General features: G+C 42.3%; 3 protein-coding genes across 5 annotated transcripts; all 3 read left to right on the top strand.

Annotated features, from left to right (window-relative positions):
• Nucleotides 1-1072: 1072 nt before the first annotated feature.
• Nucleotides 1073-1999, top strand: LOC310682200 (mas-related G-protein coupled receptor member H-like; the record flags this gene model as incomplete). The annotated part of the gene is made up of 1 exon (XM_083450702.1): nt 1073-1999. The coding sequence occupies one exon, from the start codon at nt 1073-1075 to the stop codon at nt 1997-1999; it is 927 nt and encodes a 308-aa protein (XP_083306828.1).
• Nucleotides 2000-15766: 13767 nt separating this feature from the next.
• On the top strand, nt 15767-18797 carry LOC310682190 (mas-related G-protein coupled receptor member H-like). The gene is made up of 2 exons (XM_083450685.1): nt 15767-15928; nt 16868-18797. The coding sequence occupies exon 2, from the start codon at nt 16912-16914 to the stop codon at nt 17893-17895; it is 984 nt and encodes a 327-aa protein (XP_083306811.1). The 5' UTR covers nt 15767-15928; nt 16868-16911; the 3' UTR covers nt 17896-18797.
• Nucleotides 18798-21322: 2525 nt separating this feature from the next.
• LOC310682189 (mas-related G-protein coupled receptor member H-like) lies at nt 21323-24402 on the top strand. Of its 3 annotated transcripts, none has more exons than XM_083450684.1 (3): nt 21323-21399; nt 21545-21732; nt 22893-24402. In XM_083450684.1, the coding sequence occupies exon 3, from the start codon at nt 22937-22939 to the stop codon at nt 23918-23920; it is 984 nt and encodes a 327-aa protein (XP_083306810.1). In that variant the 5' UTR covers nt 21323-21399; nt 21545-21732; nt 22893-22936; the 3' UTR covers nt 23921-24402. The 3 variants fall into 3 exon arrangements, with proteins under 3 accessions (XP_083306810.1, XP_083306809.1, XP_083306808.1); XM_083450683.1 differs by having other exon boundaries at nt 22890-24402; XM_083450682.1 differs by lacking the exon at nt 21323-21399 and having other exon boundaries at nt 21451-21732; nt 22890-24402.
• The last annotated feature ends 691 nt before the right edge of the window (nt 24403-25093 follow it).

Genomic DNA, 25093 nt, shown 5'->3' with positions numbered 1-25093 from the left:
AGAATGGAGAAGGAAGAGGGATTATCTCAGCAACTATCTGCAGTTCAGCTTCAGCCTGGATTTTTTAAAAAACCTACAGGAATGTATGGAAAGATAGAAAAATTAATCAATTCAGAGCACGTAGACTAAGGTCATAGAATCATAGAACTGTAGAGCTGGAAGGAAACCTGAGGATAATTTAGTCCAATCCCTTGCAATGCATGAATATGCAGCGGTCCCATACAGGGATTGAACCTGCAACTTTGACGTTGCCAGTATCAACCTCTAACCAGCTGAACTATCTAGGCTAATGTTGTTGTTTAGTCATTTAGTTGTGTCCGATTCTTCATGACCCCATGGACCAGAGCACACCAAGCACTCCTGTCTTCCACTGCCTCCCGCAGTTTAGTCAAACTCATGCTGGTAGCTTCGAGAACACTGTCCAACCATCTCGTCCTCTGTCGTCCCCTTCTCCTTGTGCCCTCCATCTTTCCCAACATCAAGGTCTTTCCCAGGGAGTCTTCTCTTCTCATGAGGTGGCCAAAGTCTTGGAGCCTCAGCTTCAGGATCTGTCCTTCCAGTGAGCACTCAGGGCTGATTTCCTTAAGAATGGAGAGGTTGGATCTTCTTGCAGTCCATGGGACTTTCAAGAGTTTCCTCCAGCACCATAATTCAAAAGCATTAATTCTTCGGCGATCAGCCTTCTTTGTGGTCCAGCTCTGACTTCCATACATCACTACTGGGAAAACCATAGCTTTAACTATATGGACCTTTGTCGGCAAGGTGATGTCTCTGCTTTTTAAGATGCTGTCTAGGTTAGTCATTGCATCTAGACTAATAATTATCATTATTTTTAATGTGTGTTCCTGAAAATGCCACAGTAACTGGAGATGAGCCAGGAAGAATTATTTCACTTCAACAATATTTTAGGAAATTGCTATAATGGATAAGGCAAGAAAGACTAGAGTAAACAGAAAGCTTTAATTCAATCTTCATTTGCTCAGCTACATTAGCAAAAACTAATTCCACCCTTGATTCTTTACTTCCAGCAGAAATAGATACACCAGAAGCACAGAAACAAAGATTGAAGATGATGACCAGTTTCAACCTAACATCTTTGTCCCTTTCGTACAATGAAACTACTTTTTCCAACAACAGCAACAGTAATGATGACACAAAATCGATTGTGTATTATGAATTAGAACTATATGTTTTGTTTGTATTAATAATTATAATTTGCATTTTGGGGTGCTGGGGGACTGGAAATGTCATCTGGTTGCTTGGCTTCCGTATTAAGAGGAGTCCTTTTACCGTGTACATCCTGAACCTCGCCATTGCTGACTTTGGCTTACTCACAGTTGAATTGATTATAGAAGTAGTTTGGGCTGTAGGAGGTCTGAAGGAGAGCCTTCTGCATGTGTTCCTTGGTGATGCTTTCCAATTCATGTACAATGCCGGTCAGTTTCTGCTGACAGCTATCAGCCTTGACAGGTGTGTGTCTGTCCTGTTCCCATTTTGGTACAGATGCCACCGGCCGCCACATTTGCCCACCGTTGTGTGTGCCTTAATATGGGTGTTTTCTTTCCTTCTCCCTGCAATTCACTTCATTGTCTGCCTGACTTTTAAGGGAAAACGGGATCTCATAAAATACTATCAGTATACTTTTAATGGCTTCTTTTGCCTACCACTCATGACTATCTCCACCCTGATCCTGTTTATCAAGGTCTGCTTTAAATCACAACAACGAAAGCGGGGGAAACTACTAATGGTTATCCTGCTTACTCTGTTCTTCTTCATCTTTTTTTCTTTTCCACTGAATGCCTATTACATGATCATTTATCTTTTTCATTCACCAGTGCCCTATTCCTTACCTTATTGCTACTTAAACACTGCTCTGAACAGCAGTGTGAACCCTTTGATATATTTCCTGATTGGGAGACAGAAAAGAGGCAGGCCTAGGGAGAGCATGGAAGCCAGGCTCCAGAATGTTTTCAAAGAAGAAGAAAACTCTACAAAGTAAGTGGAGGCCACCTCTGTTGAAATCCGCTTATGACGACTCCAAAGAATACAGGTTTTAGCTGTATCACTCTAGTTACGATAAGACACTATAGTTTCTACTTAGTTAGATATTTGCGTGTTCAGACCCAGAAACCTCCCCCCTAAATAAATTAACGCATGACTCAAATTTTTGTTTTTGGCAGAATTTAGGCCACAACTTTATTGATTACAGAAAGTGACTGGTTGCATAGGCTCTGGTTCAACTAGCTCCCTGCCATACAGGGTTCCAGCATAGGTCAGCCAAGGGTGAACACCTGGATAAGCAGAAAGCTGGGAACAGGCTAACTCCGCCACCCAAATGTCCCCCTGGATTCAGGCATGGGCACAACCCCCTCTCAGGGGTTGACCAAACCATTGGATTCCTTTAATGGAATACCCTTCTCATAGGGATGGCGAAAGCGTTCTCCCATCCCTATCACCTGAACCAGAGCCTTTCCGCAACCTTACAAGTTGTGATGATTTGCTACACAGCAGGCAAAACCCAAATGGCAACAGCCAATCAGCCAAGTGAGGAAAATTCCTGCCATGCCCCTGTTCCAATGGCAGATGACACACGATGGCATAGCAAAGTCAAGTGCAAAGTCCTAAAAGTAGGGAGAGGTGGGCGGGTGTTCCAATGCACGTGCCAAAAGAGGGAGCTCTGGGTCACGTGCATGGGCATAAATAGGTCCCTTGAACCATTTGGACTGCGTCCCATTGGCCAGATTGCACCCAGCTACAAGGGACCTACCAATTGGGTGTTATGGCTGACCAATCGTACTCACCCACAACACAGGGTGTCGGTTTTCCAGGTGTCACCGTAATATGTGCCCTCTTTAAGGGAGGCTCTGATGTATCCCAAATCTGCTGACATTTCTTTCTTGTTCAAGGGTGGTGAGGTTTGGCTACCTACTGTAGGTCCAAACATGAGAAGTTCCACATATGAAAACTTATTTACTGTATTAAGGACATTTATAGTTCACCTAATCATATACCAAAGGAGCATAGAGAGCTAAGCAACCATTGGACCATATAGCTCTGTATTGTAAAAAAAGGTAAAGGACCCCTGGATTGTTAAGTCTAATCAAAGGCAGGGTTGCGGTGCTCATATCACTATAGGGTTGCGGTGCTCATATCACTTTCAGATCAAGGGAGCCGGCGTTTGTCCACAGACAGCTTTCCGGGTCATGTGGCCAGCATGACTAAACTGTTTCTGGTGCAACAGAGCACCGTGATGGAAACCAGAGTGCACGGAAACACCTCTGTTTACCTTCCCACCGCAGCATTACCTATTTATCTACTTTCACTGGTGTGCTTTCAAACTGCTAGGTTGGCAGGAGCTGGGACAGAACAATGGGAGCTCACCCCATCATGGGGATTTGAACCGCCAACCTTCAGTGTATTGCATACAATGACTAGCTGGAGTGCAAACTTGAATGAAATATTGTGCGGGCCCAGGCAAGCCCCGCCCCCTAATTATCAATCACATGGTGCAGTGCACATCCACCATTTGAATGGAAATGCCCATCAACTTTGCGGGGGCCCAGTCCCCTCAAATATTTTATTTTGGAGCTGGCACCTATGCTGACTAGCAGGAGTCTTTCACAGCCCTATCTGGAGAAGCCAGGGATTGAACCTGTGATGCCCTGCAAGCAAGACAGATATTCTAGCACTGAGCTACATCCATTCCCCTACACACAATATAGAGAATACAATAATAATAATTCACCATAAAACCAAACAGAATCAAGAACATGTTATACTGGGCACATGCTCTTGACTGTTAAATGCCAGGAAGTTTTGATCTATACAGATTAGATTTGAGTGTTTTCTGTGGTGAAGGCAGTTACAACAGCATTTGATACAAAACCCATGCCATGAGAAAAATAACTATGTTAAAAAAAGAGCCTTCCCAAGGAGCCTTCTGAGTCATGTCAAAATCATTTTGATTCCCTTCAAGAGAAAGCTACCAGATGTGAACTGCACATCTGGAAAAGCCCCCTGACAACCTACGCACACACAGAAATCCTTTGAGAAATCTCTTCAATCGTATTTTGCGCTCTGTCTCCAAAATTGCTTCTAGTTTTGCTCTTGCTGACCTTTTTGGGTGCAGTTCCAAATATAATATGGCTTTTACTAGCATAGAGGTTCACATGTGACTGTCTTATAGACCTGCTCAGATCCAGCTACAGGGATACAGAGTTTTACCAATGGTGGAAATGACTGGGAAGCTGTGGAAGGGAATCAGGGAGAGACAACAGAAGGTGTGAATGGCTAGAGATGTAAATAGTTGGGGCAGCCAAGTTTTAGATAAAGTGGAACAGTGAGGAAGCCCAGAGAGGAAAGTGTCACAGTAAACCATGCAAGAGATGATCATTGAGAGTTTGAACCATTTTTAAACTGAGGAGATGGAGAAGAATGGCAGGATATTTGTGCAAGAAGAAGCACCGTGAGTGACTAAACACGGGAAGCAAAGTACAAGGAATAATGCCAATTCTTCCTCCATTTTCCACTGATGCCGCTATGCAACCAACTCAGAAAATGTCAGTAAGGGAGGGATATCTTTCCCACTTTCCAGTTTGCCAAACGGATTTTGTTATGATGATTCTTAGGTTGTAATCTTGTATGTATATATGTGAGTGGGTTTGTTCTTTTAATTAATACATTTGTATTTAGCAAATGTAATAATCTTAATAACAGGGGAGATACATAGTAGCATATTGCTTCATGAAATAAATCCAGTAGATTTAGGAATTCCAAAGTTTTAATGTTACTGTTGGGAACTGTTGATATAAAAGATGCATGTTTACACATGTAATAAAATGCTGCCATATATCTTGAAATGGAGTACCTTTAGCCAATCTTTTCAGGGCCTTAAAGTAGTATGTAATTTTCTCAGAAGGATTAGACTTCCATACATTTCTTATGCAAGATCATCACAAAAATCCTGTAAAGCTTTCCAATTTTGTACAACAGATTAATAATAATAATACAGAATAATAAATAATAATAAAACATTCAGTTACCAAGAAAAAATGTTTCAAGTTCTTTACATGCCGTGCTTTTATTATCTGCATCAAACACAGAGAGAAGCGCTATCTGTGGCACCATCTGAAATTGTACCTGTACAATATCTAATATCCTGGGTTTTGGGTTGTGTATCCATGATTCTGCTAAGCAGCTTAAGGATGGAAATATAAAATCAAGGCATAACTAACATCAATAAAGGGATTTCTCCTGATGAAGTTACTATAGCAGTGATCTACAGGTCAGGAGAACAACGAAGACTTCTCTAGTGCCTCCTCCGTGTCTCTTCTGAAAAGTGTGTTTCATTTTATTTCATGTGTGGTCAGAGCTTTTCCCCCCACCAGAACTTATTGGAACTCAGTTCTGGCACCTCTCAGGTGGGCGCCATTTCCATTATAAGAGAACAAGGGAGGCATTCATGGCGAGTTCTGGCACCTCTTTGTATAGAAAAAAATAGCACTGTGTGTGGCCTCTCACTAAGGACTATCTCCACTCTTATCCTGTTCATAAAACTATCTTTGAGATGACAACGGAAGAGGCAGCCATTCTGCTTGTACTCTGCTTCTTCCTTAACTCAGCTTGCCGGTTAATTTCGTTTTTCTTAACTGATCATTTCTTCATTCGGCTCTTACACATTTTTAGTTCTTATGCAGCTGTCTAAATATCATATTTCATCCACTGATGTGTTTCCTGTTTGGAAGAAAGAAAAGGGGTTGATATAAGCAGAATACATAGGTCATACTCCAGATACTTTTGAAGGAGAAGGAAGATACAGAGGAGCTAGAGTTCCAGGAGCAACACCTGGTATGATGTCTTCAAAGTAATCAGAAACTGCATTTCTCTTCTGATCATAGTGCATGCTCCTTTCAGCTTTTTTTCTTCAAACAAATGTATTTATATAGGGTGTATATATCTGAAGAGCTTCAGAGATGTCCACTTATTTTATTTTTTCACCTGCTGAGTGGTGTTTTTAGATTGTGATGCTTGCTATACTATGGTTATCCAGAGAGCAGCAAGAATGGCTATCTGGAGATCCTGTAACATGATTCATGATGTAATGTGAATTATATGATTCATGCATGAAAGAAATTGTCTTATTATGATATTATTGTTTTAACGCAACAATTAGTTGGGATAAGAATGAGAGTTTAGAGAAAGGTAAACTTCCTGAATCGCAGAACAAAGTACTGTAAAAGCAATATTGTGAAACTCAACAGAGATCCAACTTGAGTGCCATCCTGTAGACCAGTCTGTTTCTTGATTAATGATTTCAGATGTTTATATTAATATCAGTGCTTCATAAATGTATTCATCTGGATCAAACAGACTTCTCACTGAAAGCATTTGTGGTAGAGCACTATTAATAAAGCATGTTAAAAGCACCTGATACCAGACTCTCAGGTGTCAAAGGCCAGGATAAAGAGGTACATGATCTGTATATGGTAAAATGTGCATAATAAAAGTACCAGATGCATCTGTGTAGGGAGGGACTATCACAACTTAGTGTGTGCAACACAGAAGTTATCTCTCCTTGCACTCAGCCCCTGAACTTCTGTGGGTGGTGAAAGTAGACAGCAACAATACTTAGTCAGATGACTGGTCCATCTTGCTCAATATTGTCTATACTGACTGTTAGTGGCTTGCCCAGACTTTTAAAAATTGCTTTTATTCAGATTTCTTTGGGTAACAAAAATACATGCAGCATCTCTGCTTTCAGTTCATAGAGTCCTTTCTACAGATCAGTTATATTCAATAGGAGACACTAATGTTATAGACCGTATGAAGATGGGATAGAAGAGATGCATGGGGGGGGGGAGAAGGGGGGTAGAAAGCTTTCATTCTTTGACATAATGCATGTGCGAGGTTTGTGTCACCGTCGTGTGGGCAGGTTTTTCCCCCATTCATTTATTAGTTTTTGTTGGCAGTGAGAGATGTTGTGGGGAGCCCAGAGCATGGTTGCTTGCCTTCAGCTGACTGCAGTGAGTTTTGTTGGCATGGGTGGGGGGGAGATTCCCAATATAGAACTCTTTGTTGTTGTTGTTGTTTAGTCGCTCAGTCGTGTCCGACTCTTTGTGACTCCATGGACCAGAGCACGCCAGGCACTCCTGTCTTCCACTGCCTCCCGCAGTTTGGTCAGACTCATGTTTGTAGCTTCAAGAACACTGTCTAACCATCTCGTCCTCTGTCGTCCCCTTCTCCTTGTGCCCTCCATCTTTCCCAGCATCAGGGTCTTTTCCAGGGAGTCTTCTCTTCTCATGAGGTGGCCAAAGTATTGGAGCCTCAGCTTCACAATCTGTCCTTCCAGTGAGCACTCAGGGCTGATTTCCTTAAGAATGGATGCGTTTGAGGACTTCCGGAGGCGGCGCGAAACCGTGATGGCGGACCTCTTCGAGCTCTGAAGAGGGGCACCGCAGAAAAGGGTTGTTTCGCTACGGCGCAGCGGCAACCCATCAAGAAAAACCACGGACAGAGAGAGTCCGTGGCCGTGGGACTCGGCGGGCACCTGGAGCGACCCCAAATTCGCGGAAGGGACCCCGTAAGGGGCTCCGGAGTGAAGGAGGGGGAGCGGTGCTGTGAGTTCATCGCTCTTTCTGCGGAGGCGAAGCCGCGCGGCTGTCACGGATGAGCGCTGACCTTTCTTCCAAAAAATACTACTCTGAAACAGCAAACCCGTGAGTAAGGACTTAAGATTTGTTACAACAACTTGAAGAAATTTGGCTGAAACCGGGAGACGAGAAAGAGGAAGTCCGTCTTCCGGCACTGCTTATAAGATCAAAGCAGACTGTTTAAAGAGCGGAAAGCGCTGTGAACAGGGAAGCTTTAAGGCTTTAAAGTGGGACTTTCGTGCACACTTGAAATTCTATTTTTAAAGGAAGAAAAAATACAGTTTAAATTGGACTTGGAGCGGTCCCCCATGGGGCGAGGGAAGACTCTAACCCCAAATCTTCGGGTGGCCGGGTGAAGTTGCTTGACTGCGGAACTGTTACAAACTTCCAGATACTTTTGTAACTGAAGTGCAACTTTTGGGCTTACTTAGTTTGAGTGGATACAATTGCAGGCACCTTGTTGGAACATTGTTAAACGTTTTAAAGTGCTCTGCAGGACTTTTTTCTTAGTGTTTTGGAACTAACTTGCTTTTAAAATTGTTTTTGAAAACGGAAACTTTAATGGCGGAAAAGTTACCTTCTTCTTACTAATTTTTGGTGGCACTCCCCCTAGAGGACATTGGATAACAAAGGCCTGGGAAAAGTTTTTTTGCTTACTTTCTTTCTCCAGACTGTTTATAAATTTGGACTTGTCTTTCCCATGGGATTATAACATCTGACCTTGAACATTGACTGATGAGTGGTACAGGAAAGACAAGAGCAGCCAAAGCTAAGGAAGCTAAGGAAAAAGAAAAAGCAAAAAAGCAGGCACAGCTTTTGCAAACAACTTTAACTCAGGGACGTAGACTATCAGTGCCTGCTGTGCTTGCAACACAAAAAGTAGAAAGTGAAAAGCCTGAAAAATCTGAAGAGGAAGATATGGCATCAGGAGGAGCAGAGGCAGTACTGAAACAAGTTTTGGAACAATTGTCAACATTAAATCAAAAAATTGATAACCAATCAACAAAAATTGACCAAGCTACATCCTCGATCCAGAAATTGACAGATCAGGTTTCCCAACACACCCAAGCAATTGAAAAATTGCAAGGAGCAACGGAAGAGAACCGTAAATTGGCAGGGGAAGCCGTTGAAATTGCAACATCAGCTAAAAAAGAGGTTGAGGAAGTTAAAGCAGAAGTCAAGCCTCTGCATAAACAGATAGGGGACCAACAAACCTATCTCTCTTTGGTGGAACTGAAAAACCGGGAGACTAATCTTAGGCTTAGGGCGGTCCCAGAAATCGAACAAGAAGATTTGATTGGATTTTTGACAACAGAATTTTCAAAGTTCTGGGGCTTAAAAGAAGAAAGTGATTTTAAAATAGTATCGGCTTTTCGACTGGGAAGATTGGTAAGAAAAGATAGATCTAGAGACTGTCTAATAGCTTTGAGATCAAGAGAGGAGAGAGACAAAATATTAGGCCTACACTTCAAAAACTCAATTGAGATACAAGAGAAAAGGGTGGAAATCTACCGAGATATTCCTAAACAGCTATTGGATCTGAGAGCCACCTATTCAGAATTGGCTAAGTTGTTGAGACTTGACTCAATCCCTTATAGGTGGGAGTTCCCACAAGGACTATCATTTACTTACAAACAGAAGAAGGTTAAAATAAGATCACCAGAGGATCTACAAAAGTTCCAGCACGACCACGGAGAAGATCTCCAAAAAGAAGCAGCAGCCCTTTGGCCTATACTTAAACCAGGACCCACTCTGCCAGTAGGCGGAGGGACGCCTAAACCCTCGGAATTAGAGGAAAAAGAAGATACACCGCTCTAGGTGTAACAGAATAGTTCAGGATGTCTCTGCAGCTACTCAGTTGGAATATAAATGGCGGAAATTCCCCGGAGAAAAGAAGGAAACTGTTTCATATATTGAAGAAAGAACAATTGGATATTATTTGTTTACAAGAAACCCATGTGACCAGGCTCCACAGGAAAGTTTTGGTCAATAAAAGACTAGGCCAAGAGTTTATTTCCTCAGACAAGGTAAAGAAAAGAGGAGTGGTGATTTATGCTAAGGAGAGCCTGATACCTAAATTTTTATTCAAAGATGAATATGGAAGAATTCTGGCAATTGAAATCCAGACCCAAGGAGAAAAAATATTGATACTAGGAATTTATGCTCCAAACGACGGGAAATCAGAATTTTTCAAGAAGCTGCATGAGACGCTGCTGGACTATCTGGACTATGCTAACATCATAATGATGGGAGACATGAATGGAGTGGTGTCTACACATATGGATAAGTCTTATAACCAAAATCTAACATCAGACGGCAGACTGCCTAAAACTTTTTTTGAAATGACTGACAATCTGGATTTGATTGATATATGGAGGACAAAGAACCCCCTAGGTAAAGAAGGAACTTTCTTCTCTGAGGCCCACCTGTCCTGGTCAAGGATCGACCAAATCTGGACCTCCAGGGGGCTGGCACCCAAGACTAAAAAGGTGGAAATCTGCCCAAAAACATGCTCCGACCACAACGCTCTGAAATTAGATCTCAGACTTACTCAAACCGGTTCCTTCAGATGGAGAATGAATGACACTCTTTTAAGAGATCAAGAGATTGTGAAAAAGGCCCAAAAAACATTAAAGGACTATTTTGAGATAAATTTGAATACTACAGTAGAAAAAAGAACGATCTGGGACGCAAGCAAAGCTGTCATGAGGGGGTTTCTGATACAACAGAATACAATTAAGAAGAAGCTCTGGAATGGAAAGAAAGATAAAATACTGGAGAAAATACATCAAGGAGAGAAAAAATTGAGAACTAAACCAAAGTCAAAGGATCTGTTGAGAGAAATTAAATTCCATCAAGCAGAATATTCAAAACTGATTAATCAGGAGATTGAATGGAAAATAAAACAGATGAAGCAAAGATCCTTTGAATCAGCAAATAAATGTGGAAAGCTGCTAGCTTGGCAGCTGAAAAAAAGACAAAAGTTGAATACAGTTACAAATCTAGAGATTGAAGGAAGAACGGTGCAGAAACCAGAGGAAATTAGGAAGTGCTTCCACAGATATTTTAAAGAACTTTATGTACAGGGGCCTCAGAAAGAATCAGAGATAGATCATTTTTTAAAGACAAATGGACTATTAAAAATAACTCAAGATAAAAGATCAATCTTGAACTCTACAATAACCACCCAGGAAATTGAAAATGCCATTCAGAACATGCAACTAGGCAAATCTCCAGGCCCGGATGGGCTTACCTCCAAATACTACAAGACTTTGAAAGACTATTTAACACAACCCTTGTTGGAGGTATGCAACCAGATCATGGATGGGAAGAGGGCACCAGAAACGTGGAAAGAAGCGTTCATCACATTGATACCTAAGATAGAATCTGAAAAGACTCAACTCAAGAACTACCGCCCCATCTCACTCCTGAATGTGGATTACAAAATATTTGCAGACATTTTGGCAAGTAGACTTAAAAAAGTTTTAATTGAAGTAATTCATAAAGACCAAGCAGGCTTTCTCCCTGGTAGACATTTATATGAGAATACCAGAAACATCATCGATATTTTGGAACTTTTACAAACTAACAGGAACACAAGGGCGGTGTTAATTTTTGTTGATGCGGAGAAAGCATTTGACAATATATCTTGGATGTTCATGAAGAAAAACTTGGAAGGGATGGGAGTGGGGCGGGGGTTTGAAAATGGGTTACGAGCAATTTATTCAGAGCAAAAGGCCAAATTAATAGTGAACAATGTGGTGACGGAGGAGTTCAAAATTGAAAAAGGGACACGACAAGGGTGCCCTCTATCCCCTCTTTTATTCATTTCAGTCCTGGAGGTGCTATTGAACATGATAAGGGAGGACCGGCTGGTACAAGGGATAGAGGTCGGAGTGAAACAATATAAACTTAAAGCTTTTGCAGATGACCTAGTTTTGACATTGCAGGAGCCAGAATCCAGTACAAAAAGAGTTCTTGAACTTATATCTGAGTTTGGTCAGGTGGCGGGGTTTAAGTTGAACAAACAAAAAACCAAGGTTTTGACCAAGAATTTGACACTTACAGAAACAGAGGGGTTTCAGAGAGAAACAGAATTAAATGTGGTAAAGAAAGTGAAATACCTAGGGATCTATTTGTCTTCCAAAAATTTGAATTTATTTAAGGACAATTATGAAAAATGCTGGTTGGAAGTAAAGAAGGATTTAGAAATTTGGTCAAGATTGAAACTTTCCTTGTTGGGAAGGATTGCAGCAATTAAAATGAATGTATTGCCGAAAATGTTATTCTTGTTTCAAACCCTACAGATCGTGGACAGAGAGGAATGTTTTGGAAAATGGCAGAAGGATATATCTAAGTTTGTCTGGCAGGGCAAAAAGCCCCGAATAAAGTATAAAATATTAACTGATTCAAAAGAAAGAGGGGGGTTTGCCCTGCCGGATTTGAGGTTGTACTATGAAGCTGCAGCCTTCTGCTGGCTGAAAGATTGGTTTTTGCTAGAAAACACCGACGTCCTAGATCTGGAAGGTTTTGATAATGCATTTGGTTGGCATGCATATCTATGGTATGACAAGGTTAAAGTTCACAAATTGTTTAAAAGCCATATTGTCAGAAAAGCGATTTTTGCAGTCTGGATGAAATATAAAGACTTATTAGAGAGTAAAACACCGAGGTGGCTATCACCGATGGAGGCCAAAGCTCGAAAAAGACCCAATATGGAGGCCTATTGGCCGAAATATTGGGAATTAATTGAAAAAATTGGAGACGGTTGGAAGTTGCAGAGCCAGGACAAATTAAAAAACAAGGTGCGAGATTGGTTACATTATGCTCAAATTCAAGAGGTTTTTAAAATGGATAAAAAGGTTGGTTTCCAGGAGGGGAAATCGAAACTAGAGACAGAATTGTTAGAACCAAAGACCAAGATTTTATCTAGAATGTATAACTTGCTGCTTATGTGGAACACACAGGATGAGACAGTTAAATCTGCTATGATAAAATGGGCACAGGATGTTGGACATAATATTATGTTTGAAGACTGGGAAAGGTTATGGAACACCGGAATGAAATTCACGGCATCTAGTGCCTTGAAGGAAAACATTATGAAAATGATATACCGGTGGTACATGACCCCAGTCAGGCTAGCCAAGATGCATCACCTGTCCGACAACAAATGTTGGAAGTGTAAGGAAGCAGAGGGGACTTTCTTCCATCTCTGGTGGACCTGCCCAAAAGTGAAGGCCTTCTGGGAAATGATTTATAATGAATTGAAAAAGGTATTTAGGTATACCTTTCCTAAGAAACCAGAGGCCTTCCTGTTGGGCATGGTGGACCAGAAAATGTCAAAGAAAGATAGAACTTTGTTTATGTACGCTAGCACAGCAGCAAGAATACTCATTGCAAAGAGTTGGAAGACACAAGATTTGCCCACGCTGGAGGACTGGCAGACGCAGTTGATGGACTACATGGAGATAGCTGAACTGACCGGCAGAATCCGAGATTTGGATAAAGAAACAATTGAGGAGGACTGGGGAAAATTTAAAGATTATCTGAAAAAATATTATAAGCTGTATGAATCCTAAGAAAGTGCATGATTAGGAAACGTTAAGCTTCTGCGAATATGATTAAGTAAATGGTAAAATTAGTGACAAAAGAGAAAAGGAGACAATTTAAATTGAATATGTTATGTTTATTTTAAAGGTATTGAAATTGAGACATAATATATTGTATTTGGATACATAACATTCGAAAGTTACAACAAGGTATGAAATAAGGTAACAAAATGCTGACATTGTTAATGCAAAGAACGCAGAATCGGAAGGGGTGGGGAAGTCCAAGTTTTATTTTGTTTTTGTTGTTAAAAAAGAGAAAATTTGTTTCTTGTAACTACTTTATTTGTTTATAAACCTATAAAATTATGGAAAGAAACGCAATAAAAAAATTTATAAAAAAAAAAAGAATGGATGCGTTTGATCTTCTTGCAGTCCATGGGACTCTCAAGAGTCTCCTCCAGCACCATAATTCAAAAGCGTCAATTCTTCGGCGATCAGCCTTCTTTATGGTCCAGCTCTCACTTCCATACATCACTAATATAGAACTCTACTACATCGTCAACCAAGTGCGCCGCATAATCCTATAGGACTAGACAAAACAATGGGCGCACATGGAGACAGACACAATTGAAGACACTCCCATCACTGCTTGGTGTTCTCCCAGCCCTACCTGAAAATTCTAAGACTGAACCTGGAACCTTTGCATGCTCTGAGGAACCAAGTCCATATTATTATGGTGTGTCTGTGTGTGTGTGTGTGTTTCTGCTAACTCAAGTATATGATCACGTTACATTTCACACATAACACACTTGTGAGAGGGGAGTCTTGTATGAATTTCTGAATATCTCAAACCTGTCCTCATCTGTGATCAAATGCTTGGCTGGAAGTAGGATGTTTAAAGCTTGAAACCCCTCAGTCTTCTTTCATCCCAGATGTAGTGTATATAAAATTGGGCAAGAGCATAAAGCAGCTGCTTGCAGGGATAGAATTACAGCAATGTGAGTGCGTAATCAGGAACTGGTGTTTTAACAAGGCAGCAAGAAAGCATTTGCAGTAGCATTTGGAATCCTTTTAAAGCAGCATTTTCAATGGGCTGGCACTGATTCATGAAATCTTTCCTTCCTGCTTTTTTTCTCCTTCTTTGTGCTGCCTCCGCTTCTCTCTCTCTTTCGTTACACTCCTCTTCAAAAGCAGCATTTGCAGAAAAGCCCTTGGTTTGATTCCTTTGCCCTGATCTCTGCCCTGAGATTCCTTGGTTTGATTCCTTTGCCCTGAGTCTGTTTTGGCCTCCATTATGTCCACAGCTCAATTCTTAAGGTATGTATGTGTGCGAGTCTGTGAATGTGGGAACATAGGAAAGCTGCCTTATACTAAGTTAAACTTATTACTCCATCTGGTTGCGTGTCGAGGTCCCCAGGGCCATCCCAGTAACTCACACATCACACAGAAATTTTTGTTTAAGGTTTTTGGCATAATTTTGGCCACAACTTTATTAAAATACAAAAAATGTGAGTGGTTGCTTAGGCATTGGTTGCGACTATCTCCCCCCCCCCCCATGGGGGACAGACTGACATTCCACACGCCTGCGAAAGTCAGAAAAGGGGAATACACTTGGGGGGTAGCAATGGAGCAGGGAACCTGCCCTCAGCCCTCCCCAAATGCAACCAGGAGCTCTTGCATGGCCCGAGCCCCCTTGACAGGGTGGACAAGCAATAGTTATCCCCTGATTCCTTTAATGGAATCCTTTGCAGCAGCAGCATTAGAGGGGCAGGCACAGCCAATCCATGCCCCTCAACCAACCAAACCATAAACCAGTGTCTAACCGCAACCGTACAAGTTGTGACGATTTGCTACGCAGTAGGCAAAAACCAAATGGCCCCAGCCAATCAGCCAGATGGACAAAATTCCTACCGGGCCCCTGCCCCAAGAGCAGATGATGGGCAATCCGATGCACGGGTAAAAAGAGGAAGCCCTAGCCTCGTGCAAGGAGTTTTAGCACTTCTGGCTGTCAATCAACAAATGGCAACATTAACTTCATCCCAACAAGAAGGGAAGCCCAATTGCATCAGTGGCCAATGATCAATTAGCCCGCCCCACAACTTTGGAGTGTCCTGGAGGCCCCCACCACAACATGTGCTCTCCATGAAGGAGAACACGCTTTATCCTGCATCACAGGGGATTGGATTACATGGGCCTTGGGATCCATTCCAACTCTACCACTCTATGGTTCTAGTTCAGTACTGTTAACACTGATTGACAGGAGTTCTCCAGGATTTCTGGCAACAGCCTTTTACAGCTCTGCCTGAAGATGCAACAGATTAAAAAGCTCCATTGTCGTCGCTGATTCAGTGCAGAATCTGACTATTAATGCAACATGCCACTAAGCTTGAAACATCTGCAAGTACAAGCTGCAAATATCTTCTGAGGCTTTGCTAAGTTTCAACCAAAACAATTTGAAGCGCACACAAGGGATTGCTGATGCATACCGGGAAAGAAAGTTAATCCAAACCTCGCCTTTTTTGGAAAAACCAGCTAATGGATTTGCACATTTTAACAGGATATCAATTACCTGCCCCACCCTTGCTAAACCAACATGATGTTCTATCTGATGTTCTCTGCTCAATGCTGAGTGCTGACAGCTGGATCAGCAACTTGTTTTGAAAACGGAGAAGAAATACTGGCTCAGACCTTCGAATTCTAGGAGAGCAAACATCTGTGATTGGAATTAAGGTAGGACATTCTTCCTCTTCTTTGAGGCCACATTACATTCTCCCTTCCTCCACACCCCACCTGAAAGACAAAAGCTTTGAGCTTAACCTCTTCACCTCCATCTAGAATGTGGGGAAATTATTTCCAAATGCCTTTGCTCATGTTCATCTCTTCCTTTCCAAATTGCCTTCTCTGCTGCCGTCATTTAAACAGTGCGTTCCTCTGATATTTCCCCATGGATCAAAGTCACGGCAGGATGGTGACTGTCACCCTTGCAGTCCCCAAGTTTCCCCCAGTAATATTGCTGTTTCTGGGTATTTTTGGATGGGACAGTCTTGAGATGGATGGGGCATTCCCATTCCAGTTCAGCTTTGTGCAGTTGATTAAGTGCAAAAAAAGAGCTGGCTTTCGGGTTACAAGTATAGAACTAGGATACTATTAAAGGGAGAAAATTCACTGCTTACAGAGGTAAAAACTGAACTTTACTAGAACCAGGATAGTATGGAATGCAAACAAGCAAAAACAACACACACATTTTTTAAGAGGGAGAAAAGAAAACTAAATTTTACTATTTGAAAGGAGACATTGACAGCAAGAGTGAAACTGTCATCTATCACTCCATGATTTCTGCTTCAGAACCTTTCATTCATTCACCTCTCTTGCCTCCTTTACTGCTGTGGCTGGCCACATTCAAAGTAAGCCAGCAAGTCCAACTGGGTTAGCTTCATGTCCTCTGCAATCAATGGGGTAGAAAAATGAAACAATGGAAAGTGGTAGGATAACTTTATTGTCTGCATGTGTCTTTCTGAAAATGCAACTTTAGCTGGAGAGGGTATAATAAGAAGCATTTCACCTTAGCAGTGGTTTCTCAGACTGAAGCAAAAAAGACTAGACTGAAATGGTTTGTTCACCTTGTTAGCAAAAGGCTAACGTGACCTTTTCTCGCACTTCTCCCAGCAGGAATCTCTACACCAGACAAAACACAAAAGCCAAAGTTGAACACAATGGCAAGTTTCAGCCCAACGCTCCTGTACCTTTTGGATGCTGGAGAGAAATATTGTGGAACATCCAATGCAAGTGTTTTTTCCAACAACAGCCAGAGTAATGACGACCCAGAATTTACATATAGGACAGTAACAATGTATATAGTGTGTGTATCAATAATTATAGTTTGCATTTTGGGATGCTTGGGGAATGGAACTGTCATCTGGCTGCTTGGATTCCGTATTCAGAGGAACCCCTTCACCACCTACATCCTGAACCTCGCCATTGTGGACTTTGGTTTACTCGCTGTTGACTTTATTTTAGAAATACGCTATCTTCAAAACCGTAAACAGGATGAAGGCATCGTGTTTGAATTCTTCGAAGATATTTTCCAATGCATGTACAACACTGGTCAGTTTCTGCTGACAGCCATCAGCATCGACAGGTGTGTTTGTATCCTGTTCCCCCTTTGGTATCGATGCCACCGGCCACCACGTTTGTCTACCATTTTGTGTGCCTTGATATGGATATTTTCTTTCATTTTCCCTGGAATTCACTTCATTCTCTTCCTGACTGCTAAGAAGGAACAGAAGTATATAAGGTGCTACCAGTATATTGTGAATGGCTTCATTTGCCTCCCACTTATGACTTTCTCCACTTTGATCCTTTTTATCAAGTTCTGCTTTAAAACACAACAGATAAGGCGGAGAAAGCTGATCACGGTCATCCTGCTTACACTCCTCTTCTTTCTTTCTTTTTCTTTTCCAATGAATGCCTTTTACATAAGCCATTATATTTTTGAGTCGCCAACTATGCATCGTATACAATATGGCTACTTGTGTGCCACTCTGAACAGCAGCGTTAACCCTTTGATCTATTTCCTGGTTGGGAGACCAAAGAGAGGCAAACCTAGGAGGAGCATGAAAGTCATACTTCAGAATGTTTTCAAAGAGGAAGAAAGTCATCCAGATGAAGTGGCACCCTCTGCTGAAACTAAGTTATGATGGCTCCAAAAGATTTATCAATCATGCAATCACACATTCTTAGCCCCTGTGATGAAGATTCACCTTCATTGCTTCAAAGAATATGGGATGATTTGCTGTGACCTACATTGAGCTTGCCTCTTCAAGATGGTTCCCACCTACCTCTGCAGGAATTGGGGCTATACCATGAAACCAGCTGAGAGAGGAACGGAAGAACGGGGCAGGGGATAGATTTCACCATCTACTAAGTAGAGGTGCACCTCCTTCTTTCACACATCTCCCCCTCCTATTCTCCACCCTTTTCTTGCCCCTGCTCTCAACCTCATCCCCATGCACCCTCCTCCCTGCTTTGTTGTAAGCCCCTTAGCACCCCAATTTTCACATTCACCCCTTTCCCCTCCACTGTCTTCCTTCCCCCCCTCCAGTCTCCATTTCACAGAGATCAACCCATTTCTGTGCCGAATGCAGAAAGAGGAAATCTGAGAGAAGCTGGAGGGAAGAAGAGGAACTCTTAGGATGCATTCTATCCTGCTCATAGGGTGCACATCCTGCTCACAGAGTGCACATAGAGCAGGGGTCTGCAACCTTTAAGACAAAAAGAGCCACTTAGACCCATTTCTGAAGAAGAAAAAACTGGGAGCCGCAAAACCATTGCGACATTTAAAACAAATATAACACTGCATATATTGTTTCTTACCTTAATGTCCGATCTGACAGCGGGCGGGAAGGTGACGTCAGGACAGTGCATGACTAACGCACGCACCGCCCCCATGTGACGTCACAGCCAGTACAACGCCCGCCACAGTGGGGTGTGTCGGGGCGCACAATGCGCCTCCCCCCCTTGCTAGTATCCGCCCCGGAGCCGCGGCAAAGGTGTAAAAGAGCCACATGCGGCTCCGGAGCCGCGGGTTGCAGACCCCTGACATAGAGGAACATAAATAAGAGGTTGTGGGCCTCTAAAGCAACATCTAGGATTTAAAAGAAAAAGAGAAAAGAAAGAAACAACAGCCCATAACTGCAATATCTTAAGGACCACCTCTCCCCATATGAACCAACCCGGACCCTGAAATCATAATCAGGTCCTTCTTTGTTTGCCTCACCCAAGAGCAGTCCAGAGAGTGCCAACATGAAAACGAACCTTTTCTGTGATGGCTCCCCACTTGTGGAATCTTCTCCCCAGGAATCATCAGGTCCCCAGGGGGAGGAATCATTCCTCTTTTCCCAGACCTTGGATAGTTAAACAATCTATGGCCTTTTAAATTGTGTATGTAGGGGGGCATCATTTTGTGTGTCGTTATCTTATGTATTTTTTGTGTTTTTATACTTTAAACTACCCTGTGATACTCAGATGAAGGCTGGCAAACAAATAAAGCCTTCCCCTCTCTCTTATTGCATAGCCTCCTTTGCAAGCACAGCAGTATCATGTTCAACCTCTTCTTTCCTCCTTTTTTCAACTCTCCCTTGCACACAGACCTGCCCCATTTCCATACACCCTCCTCTGTCCTATTCTGAAGCACCATTTGCATGTGCACTCACTGCTGGTATATATTAATATATCTTTAGGATGAATAAACTATTGAGAACAAGCCAGTCGCTTAGCTTATTCAGTTAGAGTGTTAAATGGTGTTTGATGGACGTTGTACTTACATAGGTATCTGCTTGCTAATAAAATAGCTATTCAAAATTACTGACTCCACTGTTCTGTTTTTACTGCTGGTGTCTCTTGGGGCGTTTGAGCTCCATTTAGCGTGGGAAGCTGGCAGAACACTTTTTGAGTTGGCAGATAGGCAAGCCTTGAGCTGGACTACCTACTCCTGCTCTGTGTCTTTCAGGCATGTGAGCCGCTGCGGAGCAGCTTGGTCAAAAGGACAATATGGGACTTGGGCAGCACACATGCCACAGAGCTGACCGCTTGGTGGCTGGTTTGGCTTGGGCCTCCTCCACCCTCCTGTGGGCAGTTGGTTATCAGTTGCCTCCTTTTGTGCCATGAGTGTTGCAGGTTAGGGCTCCATTGTCATTTCTGTCTCAGATTTGAGCGAGTGCATCAGCCACCTTCCCCATTAGGTCTGCTGGTGGCCGTGATATTTTAGACCTACTTTGGCTATAGAGCCCAGCGGCAGCCATTTTAGAGCATGCCTGGCTTCAGCACATTGAACTTGCCTTCAAATATTTCTCTGATGAAAATAGGAACGTTCAATTCAATAATAATAATCAGTGCTTTTTTCTGGTGGGACGCAGGGGGATGCCTACCCCTAAACATTTTGTGAATCTTTGTACTTTTGTCCATTTATTGTATTTATTTTTCTTGATTTGAACTATAAAATGGTGATTTCCTTGAATCAAAATGAGAGCACCCCTAAACATTTTTTTAAAGAAAAAAGCACTAATAATAATAATAATAATAATAATAATGCCCCACACATCTGACAGTGCAGCTTCCAACATATATAAAACATAATTAATTAATTAATTTTTTTTAATACACTGCCCTTCCTATACAGGGCTTCCTTCATAAGCCTTCTAAAGGTTGTATAGTTACTTATCTCCATGCCTTGGGGATCGCATAACTCCATGCCCTCCAACATTTATCTAATGGAAATAGGGATGTCCTAAGGAAAAGTGGGACATTCTGGCATCAAATCAGAAACTGAGACGTCATCTGTAACCTAGTATTGTCCCTGGAAAATAGGGACACTTGGAGGGTCTGTCTGAGGGCATTGGCCTGGTGACCATTTTGAGCAGCAGACTTGGTGAAATATTATTCAGGCCATGATAAACCCATGACCTATTGCTGGTTAGGTCTTGTGGACTTTGTACTAGCACCAGACAGTAGCCTTAGCCAGTACCTGGTTTATTCTTAATAGTTGACTTTTGGGTGGTGGTTGGCACAGAACCTACTTTGGCTGGGGTAAGACGATAGCCTTGCCATTGACCCAGCAGGGGTTTGTTTGCCCTAATAGATATGGGATTTCTTAATCATAGTCAGTTCCCTCACCTACAACTCTTCTGTGCAGGTTTACGTCTAACATTTAATGAAATGGACCTTATCCAACTCAGCCATTTGTCTCTCTGTATATATTTCAGCCTTCGGCCACACTAGAATGTTTACCTTCTAAAAGAGTTAGCTTGGCAATTTGTGGTTAAAATGCTATGGTGCATTTCATAGAATCATAGAACTGTAGAGTTGGAAGGGACGCCTAAGCTCATCTGGTCCAGCCCCCTGCAATGGAGGAATCTCAGCTAATGATTGCTGCATCTCAGCATTTCCCAAATCTCAGCATTTGCCCAATATGTCATCTTGGGGTCTGGCAAAGGGCATGACATAGAAACAGTTCGCTCTAAATCCACTTCCCCCTCCCTTAGGCACATGCAAAAATTGGCTAAAGAAGAAATTGCATGTTTACTGGAATAAAGTTCACTTGAGCTATTGATCTCGCAGTGTCCAGTACTAAAGTTCATCTGACATTTGATTGTCCGGAATCCAAATGTCAAATTTTACTATCAGCTGTGACCCTGGAAACACTTGTAAGTATAAAGTGCACATATCACCTGAGGTTTTTGTAAGTTATAAAGGAACGCACATTCACAGGAGATTCTTGAAGTATCAGGAAGCAAAAGACAATCCGTGGCTAAGTTGGGCACCAACTAATGGATTTGCACTTGTTAACAGGATTTCTGTTATCTGCCCCACACTTGCTGAACAAACAACTCTTCCATTTTACATTCTCTGCTCAAAATGTGTGCTGACTTCTGGATGAGCATTTTATTTTGAACACAGAGAAGAGATATCAACTGATATCCTGGAGGCATCAGAGAACATCTCAAACCTTGTGAGTAAACATCTGTTGTTGGAATAAGGTAGGAAATGTTTTGTAGAGGTTCTTTTCCTGATGGCACAATTTTCTCATCTCAGAGATCACTTTCCATTATTTTCCTCCACTCCCCTTCTCAAAGCCAGTATTTCCTCTAAAGCTTTTGGCTTGACCTCTTCATCTTTATCCTAAACAAAATAAATCTACGTGCCTTTACCCAAAATCAAATTAATTGTTGTTTTAATTGTTGAGATCTGCAGGTCCAGCTTCAAAGTCTTATCGCCTTACCCAAAACTCTCCAGTCACCGTACTTGGGGTAAGGTGGTGAAGTCTTAATTATTTTTTTAAATGCAGGTCGCTTTTGCAAATGCTGTCTATTAGAAAGTGTTTGTTGTCATTTGCCCAGCTTTTATTTGCTTTCTAACCTTTCCAAATTAATTCTTCTCCCATCCTGAAAAAAAAGAAAAGAAATCCAGAACATTTTGCATTTTTTAATATATTTTTATTCTGTTCTCATTGCTGAGAATTATTACTATCAGCAGCAGAAGCATTAGAAATTGCTAACAACAAACAAACAACACGAAGCAGCCAGCTTGGGTAGTTTAGCCTACTGGGGTTATATATATTCTTACTAATTAGTGAGCCAGCCAGCCAGCCAAAGCTTGTGGGCTTATTACCCAGCCTTGAATACTATTGTTCTTTCCCCTACTCTCACTGCTTCTGCTGGCAATCTGGCCCCTTCTTGGCATGGTCTCTTTGTTGACTCCAATGAACGTGTTAAAGGTAAAGGGACCCCTGACTGTTAGGTCCAGTCACAGAAAACTCTGGGGTTGCGGCGCTCATCTCACTTTACTGGCTGAGGGAGCCGGTGTACAGCTTCTGAGTCATGTGGCCAGCATGACTAAGCCACTTCTGGCAAACCAGAGCAGCACACAGAAATGCCGTTTAGCTTCCCGCCAGAGCAGTACCTATTTATCTACTTGCACTTTGACATGCTTTCGAACTGCTAGGTTGGCAGGAGCAGGGACCAAGCAACAGGAGCTCACCCCGTCGCGGGGATTCAAACCGCCAACCTTCTGATCGGCAAGCCCTAGGCGCTGTGATTTAGACCACAGTGCCACCTGCGTCCCAATGAACGTGTTACCTTTTATCATTCGTGACCAATTCCAAAGGCTTATTCCACTTTTCTCCCATGTCTTCCAGCAGGACTATCCATACCAGACGATACACAAAAGCAAAGGTTGAGCACAATGGTCAGCTTCAGCCCAACATCCCTGTCCCCTTTGAATGCTGGAGAGAAATATTATGCAGCCTTCAACGCAAGCGCTTACCCCAACAGTAGCCACAGTAATGATGATCCAGAATTTGTATACAAGACAGTAACAATGTATATAGTGTGTGTATCAATAATTGTAGTTTGCATTTTGGGATGCTTGGGGAATGGAACTGTCATCTGGCTGCTTGGATTCCGTATTCAGAGGACCCCCTTCACCACCTACATCCTGAACCTCGCCGTTGCAGACTTTGGTTTACTTGCTGCGGACCTTATTCTAGAAATACGCTGGCTTCAGAATCGCAAACAGGATGAGGGTGTTGTGTTTGAATTCTTTGAAGATATTTTCCAATTCATGTACAACGCGGGTCAGTTTCTGCTGACGGCCATCAGCATTGACAGGTGTGTGTCTGTACTCTTCCCAGTTTGGTATGGATCCAACCGACCGCCACGTTTCTCCATTGTTTTGTGTGCCTTCATATGGGTGCTTTCTTTCTTTCTGCCTGCAACACATTTCATTCTCTACCTGGCTATTAAAGAGTATCATGGTTCCGTAAGACTCTACCAGTACGTTGAGAATGGCTTCTTTTGTCTCCCACTAATAACTATCTCCACATTGATCCTGTTCATCCAGGTCTGCTTTAAAACACAACAGCAGAAGCGGGGCAAGCTCATTATAGTCATCCTCCTTACTCTTTTCTTCTTTATCTTTCTTTCTTTTCCACTGAATGCCTTCTACATTGGCCATTATGTTTTCCATATTCCGACTTTGCATCGATTGCAATATGGTTACTTGTGCGCCACTCTGAACAGCAGTGTTAACCCTTTGCTCTATTTTGTGTTTGGGAGACGAAAGAGAGGCGGGCATGTAAAGGGCATGAAAGCCATACTCCAAAATATTTTCAAGGAAGAAGAAAAACCTACAGAGCAAGTGGAGACCTGTGCTTTAAGTACCTTGTGATGGCTATGAAAGAGTACAACTTATAGCTATACCACTCTGGTTACTATAAGTTGTTCTAGCTCCTACCAAGTAAACAAATGTATATTTGTATTCCACTGCTGAGATTAAGTTTTGATGGCTCCAAAAGATTTATAATCCTAGTTTCTTTGAAGCATACATGTGTAATTTTGGTTGCCATTACCAGTACTTTTCTTGACCTGTATTCAGTGTGGGTTATTGATTCCAGGATGTGTTTAGAATTTCAGCAGGGTGAACTAGATGAACTCAGAAGCTCTTAATTATTCTAAGTCTTGTAGAGTTATGAAGCAAAGCATGCTATACCATCAAAACCATGTCTCTCTGTTTTACAACTAGTTACCAGAATCATGAATGTATAAAAACCCATCATCTATATTTGATATACTGTAATCTTGTATGTATAATCACCCCTTGCATTGCTTTGTAAGCCACCGTTTCTAATACAAGTTTGCATCTAGCTGTAACATGTCTACACTTGTTTGCATTGCTGTTGTAAAATGCTGTCATGAACTGGGTGGGGGCAGAGAAGTGGTGGGAGGCACCAGCTGAAGAACCCCCAGGGAAGAAGACTCAGAGCCAGGGGATTGGTGGTGGGACAACGATGAGTGGTCAGAGGGAGGAGACTGGGAGGAGGAGGAGGTGGTTGTGGTGGTGTTGGAAGCTGAAGTGGTAACAGGGTTTAGTGAGCAGGAAGAGGCTGTGACAGAGAGAAGTCCCGAATCTGGGTGGGAGAAAAGGAAGGAGGAGGGAAAGGATTTGGAAAGAGTCTTCTCCCCACCCTACATTCCCACTCTCGGTCTCTCACACACAGAGGTGCAGGGAGAACTGTTCTAAAGCCCAGACAGTAAAATGACTGGCAGGCTAGGAGCATCAATGGTACCCCTTGGAGTACCATTGGAGATTTCACTTAGGGCAAAAGTCCTGGCTTAAATCCCCCCCCCCACCAGCTGTGGCTCTGCATTTGTGGAAAGCAACATCAGAGCACTATTCATCAAACAAACTGAGAGCACTTTGCATGAGACTCCTTGCTTCACCCTGACTAAAAGTAAACACAGAGAACTCCGAGGTGATGTCATGCAATTGCAGCTGGACATATCAGATGCTTTTTCTACACCTGCCCCCAACTCACATGCAACTGGTGCACACGAGGGGAAC

Source organism: Podarcis tiliguerta (genome assembly GCF_965153285.1).
Source record: "Podarcis tiliguerta genome assembly, chromosome: 7".
Classification (NCBI taxonomy): domain Eukaryota; kingdom Metazoa; phylum Chordata; class Lepidosauria; order Squamata; family Lacertidae; genus Podarcis; species Podarcis tiliguerta.
The sequence above is the reverse complement of the archived record's forward strand: the minus strand, read 5'-3'. Positions and strand labels throughout refer to the sequence as shown.